The sequence below is a fragment of the Lygodium microphyllum genome, chromosome 16 (assembly GCF_053477565.2).
Source record: "Lygodium microphyllum isolate KBCC chromosome 16, Lygodium_microphyllum_v1.1.10, whole genome shotgun sequence".
Taxonomy (NCBI): Eukaryota; Viridiplantae; Streptophyta; class Polypodiopsida; order Schizaeales; family Lygodiaceae; genus Lygodium; species Lygodium microphyllum.
Genome location: NC_141150.1, coordinates 127,902,054 through 127,920,027, shown reverse-complemented (window position 1 = coordinate 127,920,027; position 17,974 = coordinate 127,902,054). Strand labels below are relative to the sequence as shown.

Here is a 17,974-nt window from a genome sequence, read left to right as displayed (position 1 = left end):
GTCCGTTCGCTACTGGTGGACACCCCAGATGATGAATTTTTGCTGTCACTCGCGATGCGTTTGGCTCATCTTAGTCAAGTATTTCAATTGAAATCTTATCAGCAGGCCAAGCTGCACAACTTGACTGACACATTGCAAGATAGTGCCTGTCAGACTCATAAGTTCTTTCACGCCTTGCATGCTTCTCCTGCTCAAGAAAATATGACTAGACTCCAGGATTCAGAAGGTCGCATGGTCACTGATCCGCAGACCATTGTCAATATGTGCAGAAATTATTTTATGGATCTTCTTGGTTCTTCTCCGCCGCCTTCTAGCCAGGTTACGCATGCACGCTCGGTCTTCTATGATCTGGTCCGACAGCAAGTTCCACTTGATATACAAGATACTTTGGAGGCAGATATTTGCGAGGAGGAGGTTATGGATGTTTTGTTACACCTGCCTAAGGATAAAAGTCCTGGTTGGGATGGTCTCACCAATGAATTCTTTGAGCACTCGGCCACCCAGCTGGTGAAGCCACTGGCGGCTATGTTTTAGCAGGTTTGGGAAACAGGGGTTATGCCTTCCTCATGGAAAGAAGGCCTTATCAAACTCTGCTTCCAAAGGCCCCTTCGCCGTCAATGCTGCAACACTGGAGACCAATTTCTTTGATGGGTTCGATGTATAAAATCTTCTCCAAAGTGCTGGCGAATCGGCTTCACAAGCACCTTCCAGCTATTGTGCATCCTCTCCAATATGGTTTCATTAAGGGCCGCAACATTCTGCATAATATCTTAAATGTGCAAATGGCTATTGACTATGCGAGGCACTCCAGTCAGGAAGTGATATTGATTCAATTGGATTTGGAAAAGGCTTTTGACTATTTAGACTGGTCTTTCATTGCAGAACTCATGTTTGCTATGGGTTTTGGTACTCGGATGTCCCGATTGATCTACACCATTAGTGCTGTGGCTTCTTCACGAGTTATGCTCAATGGTGGGGTTACAGAGCCATTTGTCCTTGCACGCTCGGTCAGAAAGGGTTGCCCTTTGAGTCCTCTCTTCTTTGCCCTGGCGACTCACCCGGTTCTTTCAATGTTATCTTCAATGGTAGCTTTTGCTTAGCTGGCCGGATTGTCTCTTCCTTTGGGACAGCACTTCATTAGCCAATCTCCGGCTGATGATAGCTTTATGATTTTGCGGGCGGACAAGGACAACATTCGCAAGGCATTCGATGTTTGGACGCTCTTTGGTCATGCTTCTGGTCTTCGCATCAATGCCTTCAAATCAGCCATACTCAGTTGCACGGAGTCTGATTTACAGTCATTGGGTTGGCAGGGCCAAGTTGTTTCCCGTGGATCCATTGTCAGGCATCTTGGATACCCATTGGGGGTGGATGTGCGGCCAAAGGAGCTACTGGACTGGATTTCACAAAAACTGGCAGCGAAGTTTATGTATTGGAAGACACAAGCGTGGCCATTCCATGTCCGCCTCAAAGTGGCTCAAACAATTATGCTGCCAATGCTCACATATTTCTTGCCATTGCTGTCGTGGACTCCTACTACTTTGAAGGCTCTCACTCGCCCCATTCGTTTCATGTTATGGAAGAAGGACTCATTGCAAGCAGGTATTTCGTGGATTTCATGGTCACATATATGTACCCCTAAACGCATGGGTGGTGGAGCTATTTTGGATGCTGAAACTCATATGCTGGCTCTTCGTTGGTCTCTTTTTTGCGCCATGTGTGTGGATCATCACCCGTGGACCATTATAGCTCGTTATTTTCCTGAGGACAGCGGGCTATGCCATGGTAATACACGACTTCGGGGCTCCTGGTGACATGTCCTTAATGCAGACTCTCGATTTTCCAGTCCCTTTTCCTCTCTGTTACTGCATTTGGTCGGCTCGTGGAAAGTGGTGCTCCAAAAGGCGCGTTGGCATCCAGTGGGGGACCACTTGCATACTAACTCCTTTCAACTGGAATTGTTGGCAGTCTCGAGATTACTTTCATGGAAGGACAAACATGAGCTCAGACCAAGATTTAACCGCATGGCCCGTTTGGGTGTGACTTCAGTTGCGGATGCTACCCTTGCCACTCGCAATGTCTTCGCATCGTTTCGTACTGCCAGGAGACTTTTCAGGATCCCGCGCGGATACCGTGATTTATGGGAACAGCTTTTGTCGGTGCTTCGGGGTAGGCAACCCTTTCCTGCCTTGGTTGTGGATCGTCCTTGGCAGGACTGGGACCTTGCAGGCCGTTTGAGTCTGGAAAACACCTCTGCTAATCAGGTGTATCATCTTCTCATTAAAGATCATCAATGGCTGTGTGTGCAAGCTAATACTGTATAGGGATTGCGGAAATCTCAGTCATGGTGGAAGGCAATTGTGATGGAGGGCTGGTTGAATAAGATACCTTTCAAATGCAAGGTCTTTCTTTGGCGGGTGATGATTGGTGGTCTTCCTCTTGCCTCGGCCCTTTCCAAGCGTAGAATCTCGACTGGCAATTGTTTCTTCTGTACCACTACTGTGGAATCGGCCCGACATCGATTTCTTTCTTGCCCGCTCGGCAAGAAGATCTGGTCACTCTTGTCACAAGTTTGGCGCGCAGTGGTGGGGTCCTCTCTAACTCCTTTCGATTGGGTTTTTGTACGCCCAAACTACCCCACACCGCCACAGTTGCATATGAAGATCTTATTCCACTTTTTCAGATACTGGGGATGCTAGCACATTTGGACCACGCGGAATGCTTTTCTTTTTGATTCGGCCTTTAATGTACAGAGACACATTGCCCGGCTTAAAGGTCTCTTGCATTGGCAGATAGATCTCATTCGGCATGTGGACTTGCTCCCTCGGGAGGACTTGCTTCCCTGGCATATGGCAATTTCCTTTGGGTCTTTGCCATGATTTGTGTAACTTCTTCGTGGCTCAGTACTGGGATTTTACACACGTTGGCCTCGGGCCCTCGTGTATTTTGTAATCATGTAATCATGTAAACTTGTACATTTTTTTCGTAATTAATACAATTACCTTTTACGAGAAAAAAAAAAGAGAGAACGACAAAGAGACAGCAGCTATGACATGGACACCTTGACAGGCAAATAATTGTATGCATCTACAACCTTGTGTGACTTCAGTCTGAGTGATTTATAGACTTGTCCGTGTGTGTGTGTGTGTGTGAGAGAGAGAGAGAGAGAGAAGATTTGTGTGCCCCGCAGCCAACTATGTGTCTTGTGCGACCTGAGATAAACAGAGAGATGTCTACAAAGTGCATATCTAGGGGAGAGAGAGAGAGAGAGAGAGAGAGAGAGACTCACCTTGACATAAGGTCTTTCTTTGGAGGGTGATGATTGGTGGTCTTCCTCTTGCTTCAGCCCTTTCCAAGCGTCAAATCTCCAACGGCAATTGTTTCTTTTGCACCACTAGTGTGGAATCGGCTCATCATCGATTTATTTCTTGCCCTCTCACTAAGAAAACCTGGTCACTCTTGTCAACAGTTTGGCGAGCAGTGGTTGGTTTCTCGCTAAGCCCTTTTGATTGGGTTTTTGTGCGGCGCAAATACCCCACACCGGCACAGTCGCATTTGAAGATCTTGTTTCACTTTCTCAGATACTAGGGCTGTTGGCACAATTGGACCATTCGGAATGCTTTTCTTTTTGATTCAGCCTCTAATGTTCAGGGACATATTGCTAGGCTTAAAGGTCTCTTGCATTGGTAGATAGATCTCATTCGGCACTCTGACTTACTCCCTCGGGAGGACTTACTTCCCTGGCATATGGCAATTTCCTCTGCGTCTTTGCCATGACTTTTGTAACTCTTTTGTCGTTTAGTACTTTATAAATATAACATCCATTACGAAAAAAAAAAAAAGGACTCACCTTGACACAACTGTCATAGACCAAGTGGTGGAGACCCTTGGTCCAGACTTTCAAGCTGAAGAGCCGAAGGAAATGGTTCCTGGTACAGAGGAGATGGCGCCTTCTCCTGATATTCAGCTTGTGGGTAAGAACACTAAGCATGCTTCAGATGAAACTATGGAACCACAGATACGCTCTCATGTGCAGGTTACTTCTACTCCTGATGAATCTCAGGATTTTGAGTAGGAGCGCCTGTTGGAGATCACCAACACATTACTCAGCAAGTATGTCCATCATAATTGAGAAGCTTTCTCTGATCAGGATAAAGATGATGTCTTGGACACTACAATGGATGCAAACATTGCCTTGTACTCTTTTTCAGTGTTCCATGAAAGAGGACTTATCCTCTTCTTCACAGGTAGGATCCCGATGCTTTCTTCAAAGTCCTTGTTGCAAGGGGATTGTGTGGATGAGGACCATGGGATTTATATGAGGTACAGCTAAAATCAGCAATGCATCGTGATGATCTCCTGGCATGGTTACCTTTTTTCTTTGATTGAAGTGTAGTCCGTGTTGTGCCATGGAGGCCAATGGCAAATTTCCAAAATTTTCTTCAACAGGAATGCCTGGTGTGGGTGACATGCATCCTTTGCTTGAAATGGGGCACTTTTGCGGACCATAGCTTCTTTTGTGGGAAGTTGGGGCATTTGATGGCTGAGTGCCTAGACCAAAATGCAGCTCTAGATGTTGCAATTGCTCTGTCCATCAATGATGATCTCATGGTTGAAGGCTCTCAGGAGGATAATGCCCTTGTACAGAAAGCTCTGGATAAAGGGAAACAGCTCTTGCAGCGTTTAGATTAGCCTAAACGTGGTTGAAGGCTCTCAGGAGGATGATGCCCCTGTACTAAAAACTCTGGATAAGGGAAACAGCTCATGCAGCCTTTAGATCAGCGTGAACATGGTTGGGTTGATGTCTATTCTAAAAGAGGCAAAAAGGCTGATGTTGACATGGCAACTACTATGCCTACCACTTCATAGGACTCTTTATGCACCCATGTGCGGCAGAAAGACAACCTGTCTTCATGATGCGGGCTCAGTGTGCTCATCTCTCCCCCTCCATGGGTCTCTTTCACGACCTGTGAGTTGCCTGGTGCTTGATGAAAAGCCTGCCACTAAGGAGGTATCCACTGATCGCTCAAGGGATCCACGTGCTAGACTTGCTTGTGATACAAGAGGCAAGGTGATTACCTCTCTGGGAGTGTCATTATCTACAGTCCGCTCCAAAGACATGGATACTCCTTCCTCCAAATTTGAGCGTGAGGGTCTGAATTCATTTGGGGCGATGGCTGATTTCCTTGATGAGGGAGTCCTCAATATTTTAGTAAAGTAAAACCAAGCCAAAATCAGCATTGAACATGATTTTATACTCTTGGTGCATGTGAAGATCGCCGAATGTGTGGCATTTGCTTGCATAGCAAGCAATGTGACATGTGGTGTATTTTGGATGATAATCGATGGGATGTACTATGTGCCCTTGAGCATAAGAGTCATGGTGAAGCAAGTAAAATTGTGGATTGCCATGGGTTTCACCTATTTTATGCCAAGGGTTTTGCAATGTGTTATTTCATCATGCTCATGATTGCTCATGAAAAATTTCATCCGGTGCTTATTAAGAATGATGTGCATGGTTGCTTTTTGATGATTGAAATTCTGTTTGAAGGGGAGGTTTTATGGCTGCTTGGACTCTATGCATGTGAGAGTCATGCATGGAATGATTTTGTTTTGGTAGGTTTTAAGCAAGACCTTTGGCCTTGCCTTTGTCCATCTCTCTCAGGATTTACTTTTCATTCGGCAGAGCATACAGCCACATGGTCTTGATTGGATTGTATATACATTATGCAAGATTATGTGTTTTTGCCAAAGATTCTGGAGATGAGAGTGTTGTGGCACTATGCCTTGTCAGACCACTTTGTTCTGCAGCTTGAGATGATTGCACAGCCCATTGAATGGAAATTGTTTCTTTTGCACTACCATTGTGGAATCCTCTTGTCACAGATTTGTTTCCTGCCCGGTGGCAAAAAAAATTCTGGTTCTTTTTGTTTGATATTTGGAGAGGTATAGTTGGGCCATCTCTGCATCCCTTCAACTAGGTCTTTGCTAAGGAAAATTTCCCACTCCCATGCAGCCGCAATTAAAGATATTGTTCCACTTTCTCAGATTTTGGGGTATTGCCATAACTTGGTCATCTAGAATGTATTCATTTTTTATTTGGCTTATGGTATCCAAGGACATATATCTAGGCTCAAGGAGATCTTAGGGAGCCTGATGAGAGAGTACGTTCATGAAAATGAGGGTAAAGCACCCACCTTGTTGAGCTAAAACATGCTTTACAACTAATTAGCATTTTTTAACAGCCCCAAAACACTCTTAATTAGTGAGAAACGTAAATTTGATGCACGGTTCGAGAAAGTTTCAGTGGTCCCCCAAAACCCTAATTTTTGGGGGTACCTTTCAACATCTATAAATAGACGGGCTGCCCACCATTCAGCCTTATCTTTTGGTGCAAGGTTCTCACTCTACCATGCAGATTTCAGCCATCAGCCACCTACCATCTACTATCTAGCCATCACCAACTGCAGCCCATCACTATCCAGCCCTAAGCAGCCTACTTACAGCCATCGTTTTGCTATTTGGAGGTCTCCATCTGCTGCGTCATCATAGCCTTGATAAGCTTGCATTTCCAGCATATGGTGTTAGGTAATAGACTGACGCCACCTCTCCCACCAGGCTAGGCAACTTGCTCATCTCATCTCCGACTAGTGGTTATTGCACTTGCCGCCCTTGGGCATTTTGGACGCTCTTACATTCACTTATAGCATTCATTCACTTCAGAGTTTCTTCTCTCTGTGTTTGTCTCTGTGTTTGAGTTTTGAGTTTTTGCATTTCGTGTTTTGCACTTAGGGTTTGAGTTTTACTTGTCTCTGTCTAAGTCTTTGCCTTTCAGTCTTAGTCATACATGCTATGTTTCCTCAATGCAAACCCTAGTATATCTTCACATGGTATTAGAGCCGGTGCTTTTCTAAAGAGTATCTCGCGGTAATTGTGGAGGCTAATCTTTGTGTGAGACTCACATGCAACTCGATTCTAACTCATGATGTCTCAAGCACCTTATTCTAGGGATCCTATGATGCCCTATCAAGCTTCTCCATCATTGGAGGCTCTAAGAAGGCATTATAGCCTTGAGGAGAAGGTAGACACACCTTCACCTTCTTTTTTTTCCGTAAAAGATAATTGTATTAATTACGAAAAAGGATACAAGTTTACATGATTACATTATACACAATGGGTCTACCCCATCATGTGTAAAGCACACATTGTCTCTCTACAAGAACCAGACGCGACCAAAGAGTTACAAAGTCATGGCAAAGACGCAGAGGAAATTGCCATATGCCAGACACACCTTCACCTTTATCGTCTTCTTCTTCTCGTTTTGATCATCTTACAGATCAAGAGTTTGAGAAGTACTTGCACATCATGTACAGTTCAGTTTACACTCCTCCAACAAGTGCTACTTCTCCGTCTAGACCAATGGGTGAGACTAGCTCTCTCTCTAATATTGGAGAGACCGCGACATTCGGTGCATCTAGCGATCCATCTTCTTTATCTCAACCAAGCCTTATGTTAGGTTCATATAACCCTTTTGAGTCATATGACCCAAAATCCCCTCTTGTTTCTTCTTTTATTGTGCAAGATCCGGATGATTTTCAATATGTTAACTTTAATAGAGGAGGTTCTCAAAGTAGATATTCTTTACCAGGTATATCTTTACCATCTATCTCATTTGAGCAAGTAAACCATACTTCTCAACTCCTCATTATCCCACCACTATCTTCTCCATATTCTAATCTACTCACATCTTCATTCCAAAACCTGGGATTACATTCCACTTTTGCTCAAAGCACACTAGGGGTTGGATCTTCCATCTTTATACCTATCATGTTCTCTTTCTCCGTTCCACGATCTATCTACCCTTCATTCATTCCACCTCTTGGTGCATCGCTAGGGAGAATGCCACCCTTTAATATTGTACCTTCCACATACCCCCTGTTTACCACCTCCTTCCACTCTGGGACGATTGTGATGGGTATTCCCCTCACTATCCCCGGACCCTCATAAACCCCCCACACGACCTTTTAGACCCAAGGATATCCATCCTCTGCTTATGGATTATCATCACACATCCCTTGGGTCACCCCTACGCAGGGATTTCCATCCTCAGCTCCGTGTGTCCTTATCCCTCCACCTTGGGCTCCACAGGCAATTACCATGCCCATACCCAGTCCGCCCTTGCCCACATTTGGATTCGCTATGCACACTTCTTGAATGCATGGTGGGCAGTCTAGGATTCCTTCCCAAGTGTACTCCACTTCCCTACCCTATTTCCTCTATTCACCCTATCCCCATTACACATCTCCATCTCCTAGCACTACCAGTCTTGTTACAACTGGCAAGAATGCCTTCATGGATAAGACTCATTTTAATGGGTCAAATTTCATCAATTGGTCCAACTTTATGCAAATAGTACTTGAATCTCAGGGACTTTGGAACCTCGTCGTTGATACCAAGCCTAAACCAAACCCTCAATTAGCTCAACCTGATCACATCCATCAATGGAGAGTCTACAATGCTACAACCAAATGTTGGGTTAAGGCATGAGTTGTTTTCTAAATTCCACTCTCAATTACAACATTTTTCCCTCCTATTTGAACGTTGGATTCATCTCATTGACCATTATGCAACTCGAGATTGCACTTGACATATCAATCTCAACTTTGAGCTTCAGGAGTTTTCCACTAAGGAAGGGGATGATCTGAAAGTCAAGTTGGCTGAATATTGGTGGCTACTCGCCGAGTTTGCCATTATTGGCTCCCTAAAGTCAAATGATAATTAGGTCACATTTTTATTCAACAAGTTGCTTGACAAATACTTCCATTTTATTTAGCACATAATCTCACTCCCTAGATTGCCTAGATTGCCTAGATTGCCAACCTTCTATAAGTAGAGTGTTAGTTCTTGCATTACAAGAGGTTGCACAATCAAGTCCATGAGAAGTCGTCCACACACATCCATTTAGAGTGGGTAAGGGTTGGTTGCCTCTTCTTCAAGAGGAACAACCATCAATGACAAGAATTCACAAGATGCGAAGATAAGCCAAAACAAGGGTGACACCTGTTTCTCTTATGGAATCAAAGATCACAATATTTTTTGGCCCCTAAGAAATGTTATAAAATTATATTGATCACAATATTTTATCAAAATTTTCTTTGAAAATAAGTTGATATTATTTATTGTAGTTTTTATTTATTGAGCAATGATTCGCTACTTATTATATGAGTGCACACATGTGATACTAGTCACATAATGCATGGTAAATAGAAAGAATGATACTAATGTATTTTGTGTTATCGTGAGAAAATAACTAGATGAAGTGAGGTGGAATTATTATTTTTAAATGCATATATTAATGCATGTGACTAGTCCAGTGGGACTACGCCTCCCATTGTTGCATTGTTTGCTCCATCTACTCCAATGGCTATTGGATGTGTGACACACTGACAGCCTCAGTAGCCTATCTCCTTCACTATTCCTGAAGAATTGGCTGATTAATCCTCTAGTGACTCACGTGTTGCACTTTATGCATCCATTCCAAGGGCATCCATTGCACCTTCTAGGATCCTTTTCCTACCTCAGCGTATGCGGTCGCGGCCACACACTTAGCCTTTTTCTTTTTAGACTTCCACTGCATACTTACATACTTATTACATTGCACTTACTTTTACTTTTTTTTATTTTCAATTTTGCTTTTTGTTTTTGGAAGCATCTCACTACTCACCTCTGTGTTTGTAGATTTTAATCTCTTTTGCATGGTTTTATATTCAATGAAGGGCTATCATGTAGGTTTGCACCAATCCTTCTTGAGCTTGAGACAGGACTTGCGCACCATTCCTTTCATGGTTCCATCTCCTTGGACTTACGCTCTTCCTCTAGCATGGAGGCTTCCTCCTTCCACAACAGATCTTGTGCAGGATCTCTGTTGTTGCTATCATGGTGGTGTCTTCTATCCTTACTCTTCCAGTAGGTATGCTTCATTATCTTCATCCACATGGTTCTGAGCACCACAGGAAGACCAATATCTTCGGCTTCTCTTGCTTCTTCGGCCTCGACATCTAGGTTGAGAGGGGGTTCCTACCCTTCTTGGTATTCTACAGGTTTCAACACTTATCTTCAACATTGGCCTTCCCCCTTGTTGTACCTTTCCCTATGCATTGCATGATTTCATCATCTTTGTACTAGGACGCCTGGGCAAGTCAACAATTTTCCCATGAGAGACACTATCCAAGTGGCAATTGTTGCATAAGTATTCTTCAACATGTAGCATACTATGCATCCCATTGTGCAAAACACCACTGGACGGATCCTAAATTGTTTCCATCGACAGATTACACCACCATCCTTCTTCCCATGATACTTCCTCACCTTTCTCTCATCGTCGACATCCTTAAGTGGTTGGGTAAGCTTACACTATTTTGTGATGTGTTGGGTGTACCATTCCTACTTCTATCTTCTGGGTCATTGTTACTTAATCAGCCGCCACCCCTAAAATTAACTTTCCACCAAAAAAAAAAATAAATTCAATGTGGTTCCATCCACCTTTGTAAGGCTTGATAGGCCACTAGGAAACCGACAAGCACCCTTTGTCCTATGACCTATTCTCTTTGGGGTGATTACTTGGACTCCCTTGGTAAGAGAACCATCACCTTTGTAGTCTTGTTAAGCCACTGGGCAGCAGATGTGCACCCTTTGTCCAATGCCTTGGTTGCTTTGGGGTGGGACACCTTCGGGTAAACATAGCCAACCTTCCCTTTTAGACCCCATTTTGGGCCTAAGAGAAGGTGTTGGGCTAAAACACACTTTACACTTGATTAGCATTTTTAAACAGCCCCAAAACACACTTAATTAATGAAAAACACAAATTTGGTGCGTGGTTCAGAAGAGTTTTAGTGGTTTCCCAAAACCCTAAATTTTTGGGGTACCCTTCAACATCAATAAACAAACAGGCTACCCACCATTCAGCCTTATCCTTTGGTGTAGGTTTCTCACTCTACTTGAAGGTCTCCATTTGTTGCGCCATCATAGCACCTGATAAGCCTGCATTTTTAGCATCTAGTGCCAAGCAACAAACTGTTGCCATCTCTTTCACCAGGCGACTACTGGCGTACCTGTGTTTTTGTTGTCTAGCAAGCCGTCTACATCAGCAAACACCTCTCCTATTTTCACCTGACAGTTCTCTACCTTGGGTGATCAATTTTCAGCCTTTGGTGGTACATTACTGCGTTTACTAGATTTCAATCTCCAACTATTGTGTTTTAGTGACCAGCCTAGTATCCTTCATTATTCAGCACTCACTCATCTTCGACTGGTGGTTACTGTACTTGGGATCCATCTCCAATGGACGTCACTCTCCGAAACTGCATTGCTCTGCCCTTGGGCATTCTATACGCTCTTACATTCATTTACAACATTCATTCTCTTCAAAGTTTCCTCTCTCTGTTTGAGTTTTGAGTTTTTGCATTTTGTGTTTGGCGTTTTGCTTTTTGTGTCTTGCATTTAGGGTTTGAGTTTTGCTTTGGTTGTACATGTTGTGTTTCCTTAGTGCAAACCCTAGCATATCTTCACATGCCTTACTGGATGGTGAGCATGTGGTGGCGGTTTTGGCAATAGATATTGTACCGCAGAAAATTGCAACCTTCCACGAGTGGGCTGCCATCTTCTATTTCAGTGGTCATATCCCCCTCATTGCTTGTGTTTGGGCTTGGCTTGAGGGTATGCTTTTACGTGGTAATTTGTTTAAGGAAACCGAAAATGGACAGGTACAGGCTCCTCTAGTGGAAGAGATTTATGATGGACCAAAAGGGTTATTTAAGGTTCTCTTTTGCACCTTGCAAGCTTGGGCTTAGGGAATGCAAAGTATCCTTTTGTTTTTGGATGGCCAGTTAGTTCATGTTGTCCTATGGTGGCCCTTGGAGGAATTTCAGGATGTGCTTAGGCAAGCATGTCCCATTTGGGCAGAAGTTGTCAACTTCCCTTCACGTCTCTGCCAGCTTCTTCCATTGGTCTTGTGTTATCTTGGGCAGGTACCAGTGGAACCCTACTTGGCATCTTGTAATAGAAATCGAGCTTATTTGCTTTGGGATACTAGTAAAGTTCACTCAACTAAAATGCATTCTCAAGCTCTTGGTTTGCATTCCTTGTTTTACGAGCTAGGATAGGGGACATTTGCATGCCAGTATTTTAGATGCGGGCAAGTGGGACACTTTATGCTTGAATGTAATCACGATCCTAAGGGATCGTAGCATCGTATGGATCCAGAGGTTGAGATGCATTTGCAAGTGCAAGAGTAGCATGTATCTCCTCTTCGATTTGCTGGGCAAAATTGGACAATTGTGTGATGGTAGGCTTGTGTAAGAGCCTCGTCCTTCCTTCCTACTGTGCATACATACCCTTAGAGGGCATGCATTTACTAAACGAAGCAATGAGTTGCAACATATACTTTAAAGACAAGCAGCCCAATAGGGCCTTAAAAGTATCCATGAGATGATGGATCATTTCTATCAACAAAGGATAGCGATTTGAAATAACATGTAGTGGCTCCACCCATATATTTAGCACCAACAGAAGCAGAGGGTCACTCTAGTAAACATACATCCTTCCCAAGCTTCCCCAAGTATCAGGATGCTGAAGAGAATAGTATCTAAATCCAGGCTTTGAAGGGTGGAGCCATGACTACATATCCTATTTTAGTGAGGAAGCTGCCAAAGCATCCCAGGCTTGGCACTCTAGGCCATCCATCTCAGAATGAGGCAAAGTCTCATGTGTTGAATGCTCACAATTATTGAAGTCACCCATCTCAAAACCTAGAAGGGACGTAGAGAGACCTTGTGAAAAAGCAATGATGGCTACAATGAACAACAAACAGCCAACATAACCCTAGATCTCCTCATCCTGCATTATTACTAGTGGATGAAATGCCCTTTACATTCCACAATACTAACTTCATAATCTGCTGGTGAGTAAAAACTATTGCTACAGTGCTTTGCCTTTTGCAGTTGCAGACTTGCCTACCTAAAGCCTCTCCATCTCACTTCGAATTACATCCACAAAGTCTGCATACCAGCAATTGTCATGTGAATGATAATGTTGTGACTGAGTATGAGGAGCATCCCTTAAGTAAGCAATCATCTCCGCCCATCTAGCTGCAAACAAGAATTTGAAGTACTTCACTTGAGATGACTAAGGCTTAGAATAAAAACCTTTGGCTTGCCACTGAAAATTCGGAGTAACATTGGTTGGGAGTGGATGCAATGGAGCCAAACGGGATTCTTGACGTGCATGGCACTTCACCACAAACACCCTAGGAGTTTCCTCTGGGTCTTGTCCTTGAGCTCACCCTCAAGCCTAGGGTTATGCCAATCCATTTACCCCTTTTGCCCAAGAGGATAGACACAGTGTTGTTGAGACAAAACCTGAGGGTTATGCACTTGCATAGGCACATCTACCTCTAAATCATCTCGATGTTGCGATGTCTCAAGATCGTGGTTTCAATTCATAAACCAAGGCTTGGAAACCAAGAGCCTCAAAAGAATAAAAACCTTTGGTTCACCACTGAAAATTCTGAGTAATGTTGGTTGGGAGTGGATGCAATGGAGCCAAATGGGATTCTTGACATGCATGGCACTTCACCACAAACACCCTAGGAGTTTCCTCTAGGTCTTGTCCTTGAGAGGGAAGATGGGGCTTACGCTCAAGCGTAGGGTTATGCAAATCCATTTACTGTTTTGCCCAAGAGGAAAGACACGGTGTTGTTGAGACAACCTGAGGCTTATGCACTTGCATAGACACATCTACCTCTAAAGCATCTTGATGTTGTGGTGTCTCAGGATCATGGTTTCAATTCATAAACCAAGAGCCTCAAAATGTATTTTATTGGGATGAGGTTTTGCCCCTATCCGATAGCAAGCAAGCTCTGTTTCTATTTCACGATGTCAAGCGAGGCTCCACCAAAACATGTCCCAAAGCAATGCAAGACCAAAGGAAGAAGATGCCAAAGATGAAAAGGGAAGTTCACCACTTCCACCAAATGGGACAGGCTTGCCCTGGCTGTCATGGAACAAGATGAACTAGTTGTCCATCCAAGAACGAAGGAATGTGCTACATATGCGAGCACCATCTTTCGAGGTGCACAAGAGGATCATGAACAACCCGTGTGGGCAGAACATGCACCTGTCCAATATTAACATCAGTATGCAAATCATGACACAAAAGCAGGGCCTCTTGCTATGCCCAGATACAGGTAACGAGGGGATTTTGGCCTGTGAAATAAAAAATGGCAGCCGTCTCATGTGAGACTGCAAGTTGCTGCAGCACAATGTTTTCCCGGAAACTGCCACTTCGTGCTCCCCTGACAAATTAGTTGCTTCCTTTCATTTGCATCAACATAGTCACTTATCAAGCTATTAGCTTGAGTGAGCATATATTGAGGCCCGCTGTTCCTCTCCTGTTGAGGAGGACAAGACCTAACTGAGAGGCCTCCGGAATGCCTGAGCTAGAAGGATTGACTGATAGTTTGCAGTGCTTGCCTAGTTCTGCATCATTCTGAAAATCCTCAGCCTGAGATTCCACATCTGAATCCACAGTTTCTTCCACCATACCAGCATCAATGTGCTGGTTGAAGAACTCCATATCAGTAGCAATGGAGATATGCATTGTAAGTAGACCATTAGATCCAACTTATAACCCATCATCAAGCAGAAAATGAAGTGTATGTTGTTTACAGTGAACAGAAAATAGGACCCTGGAAACCACTTGAAAGAGGCAGCATTTGAGGACTGTCTTTTTATAAATGGCCTCTTCTTGTCATGCACATGCAATCACATTCAGCTGCATGCTGGGTCTCTCTCTCTCTCTCTCTCTCTCTCTCTCTCTCTCTGTGCAGTATTGTGAAATGTGTGTGGCAAGTGGCGGTAAATGGACTGGAACGGCAAGGAGCAAGCATCAAAGAATCCAGGAGCAAGGTGCCAATCCAAAGTAATAGCAGCTTGAACTTTGTTTGTGTTTTGATTTAGGTAGTCTCTCTCTTTTTTCTTTTCGTGATGGATCTCTTTTTTTCCGTATCGTAATCTCTCTCTCTCTCTCTCTCTCTCTCTCTCTCTCTCTCTCATTCATTTGTAATGCTCTATTGTCAGATCGTTACATGGCTCCAGAGGTATATCGTGGAGAACAATATGACAAGAGTGTAGATGTCTTTTCATTTGCCATCATTGTTGCAGAGGTAAATGTGCATAACTCTTATCATACTCTACTATCTCATGTTCGTTGTATTTCTAAAATGTAAGCAACATGGTTTGGAATTACCTTCTCTAATCTTAGCTCTATGTGTGGTGGCTAAAGTTGTGATGGCCGTTGTTCCCTGGGCTTTAGTAGTATGCTTAGTTTGCACCCTTGCATTGAGTTTGCAAGGTTTGAGCAGTATGTTGAAACAGAAAGCCAAATAAGAACTTACAGGCTACCCAGCAGCCATCAACCTGGCTTGAAACTATTACACCTCGCTCATCATTTCAGTTTCCCGATAGACTCATACACTCTAATATTGCGTTCAGCAAAAGTGGTTCACTCCTCTTACAACCTAGATATGCAAAGGTTTACTGAGACTCCTTGGTCCACCAACGTGCAGAATCATTTTCTAGTTTCTTATGATGTTTATGTCCACTTTAGAAAGGTGATAAGACATACTGAGAAGTTTTCTGACCTCATGTCTTAATATAGTAACTGTCCATTTTAGAAAGGCCTTCAGAGGCGAGGCCAGGCATCTTGAGTAGAATCTTGCCGTATTTGAGGCCTTGTGTCTTTATCTGTGGATTTTCGAGCCTTAAAGCTGAGTATGTCTAACTCTTCCTTATCTCGTAGCAATATCGCTAGTCCATGTCCAACAAGGTAAAATATGAGGGGAAATTTGTATAGAAATTTGGCAAGATATGGAGAAAGCGAGCACCAACATTTCCCTGTAATGACTAATGAACAGTGCACGTTATATTTACAAGGCATACTACATGTTGAATATCTTTCGGCAGGCTGTCAAGCCATCATAGACAATTTTCATTAGAAATGGAATGTAGATGCATTAGCCCTTCCCATTTCTAAATCCGTTCGACCTTAGTAAATGTTAATGCGCCTTCTCTGCAATTAAAGTAGCTGCATTGGACTTAGATGTGATTATTGTTGGCACACAACCATTTTGTGACTGATGAAATCTGGATTGTAGATGTTTGAAGGTAAGCATTCATGGGCATCTGAGAATCCTGAATGGGTAGCCGGTAAGAGAGCATATGACAACGTGAGACCACCCCTGACAGCACTAACATATCCAAAGAGGTTGAAAGGGTGCGTATCCAGAAGACCACTGAGATTGAATGTTACAGTTTGAGCTGAACAGCACGTGAAAAATTGAGTATATCAGTTCAATGAGAGTTTGGATATCGGACTTTAAAGGGTATTTCACAAATTGTCATCTCTGTTTACCTTAAGCTCTCCCAAGTTCACAGTTTCAGTCCAAATTCTCACTTCTCTGAAAGTACCATGAATCGGTTTCCAATGGCTTAATTTCAAGTGGCTGTCGCGTGCAGGTTGTTGTATTCATGCTGGGATCCGGTGCCATTAAACAGACCAACGTTTGCACAAATCATAACTCAACTAGAGGATATTGAAAGAGAAATCCTGAAGCGCAAGAAACACTCATGTAACTGCACCATAGTCTAACAATTCTTTTCTTGCGGACCTTTATGTACATTATAAGCTTGGAGAAAATGGATACGTCCCAAAGGTGATGGCCTGGTGTTTATCGCTTAGGGTCTTAATCAAGAGTTTGTGGGTTCAAGTCTGCTGTTTTGGTGCATCGCTGTGTTGAACCAATGTTCACATGGTGTGTCCATGTAACTCTTGGAGCTTTAGCCCACTTGAGCACACTCGGGTTGGCCCTCCCTGGTATGGTCACGGAGGGTCCAATGGCAATAAAGCATTATTGATTGGAAGCAAGCTATCCTATTTGTTGCATAAGGGCTGCCAACAAGGCTCTTGCCCATCTCTTGGCTGATAATTTGAGGGGAGGCACCCCCCTTGCAGGCGTTTGGGTTTGCCTCTCATCTCAGGAAGGACAAGATATGGATTTTATCATGCACTCTTCATTTTAAGATAAGTTGTAAGGATTTGGAACAATGTTCATGTAAATCCACATTCCGTACAAATTAGTAATAAATATGCAAAGACTTAAAGACTTATGATAAAAACCTGAAGTTATTATTAGTGTTCCTAAAAAAGACATTGCTTGGGAAAATAGATGAAATGACTTTAGTTTGTTACCATAGTCCAAGCTAACAAAATGTTTGTAAAAGATCTATTGACTAATTGATGATTGGAGCTAAGAATTTCTATCCAATTCATACATGGTTAGATATAAGCATGGTATTTGTTGAAGCCACTTGTAGTATCATGTATTGTTCTACCCTCCAAAAAAATATAAGGCTTTGATGATGTGGATGATTGGAAAACTGCCAAGAAGCACAATTAGATAACTTAGATTGAGACTGCAATGGAATTGAGTAAAGTAGATCTTAGAATGTCTTAGATGACAATGTGTAAAGGGGTAAAAGTGAAAATTGTATTTGATATTTGTAAGATCGATTTCGTGACTCATTCACACAGCCAATACATGTGCAATGACATACTATGTACAAGGTTCGCCAAGAGGCTTGCTTAGGATTAGTAAGTGATACTAGTTTCTTTAAACTCTACTAGGACTTGAAAGTGAGGGAGCAAGGATCAAATGAATTATCTTGGAGACAAGAATATAGAAAATCTTAAGAACATTCAAAGTTTGATTTGCCTACTTTTTTTATACTCCTTACAAACTCACACAAGTCCATAACTTCACTAGAAACATTATAGAATGCTTTGTGCTAGTCTCAACTCAACGAGTGATCAACAAACTGGTGATCTTTCAAATCTTAGAGAAATCTTAATGCATGTCTTG

The 17,974-nt window shown here is 43.0% G+C and overlaps 1 protein-coding gene across 10 annotated transcripts in view; it reads left to right on the top strand.

Moving 5' to 3' along the window:
• The window catches only part of LOC148023417 (serine/threonine-protein kinase VIK-like), a 250,602-nt gene extending 233,248 nt beyond the window's left edge, over positions 1-17,354 (top strand). For 3 of the 10 annotated variants that reach the window (XM_087696365.1, XM_087696362.1, XM_087696364.1), the window contains exons 14-16: positions 15,135-15,220; positions 16,211-16,329; positions 16,572-17,351. In XM_087696365.1, the coding sequence (XP_087552491.1) occupies positions 15,135-15,220; positions 16,211-16,329; positions 16,572-16,704 (338 nt within the window). In that variant the 3' untranslated portion in view covers positions 16,705-17,351. Of the gene's footprint in view, positions 1-15,134; positions 15,221-16,210; positions 16,439-16,571 lie in introns of those variants that run through there. The other 7 variants (XM_087696366.1, XM_087696363.1, XR_015693647.1 and 4 more) reach the window with 6 other exon arrangements.
• Positions 17,355-17,974: the final 620 nt, after the last annotated feature.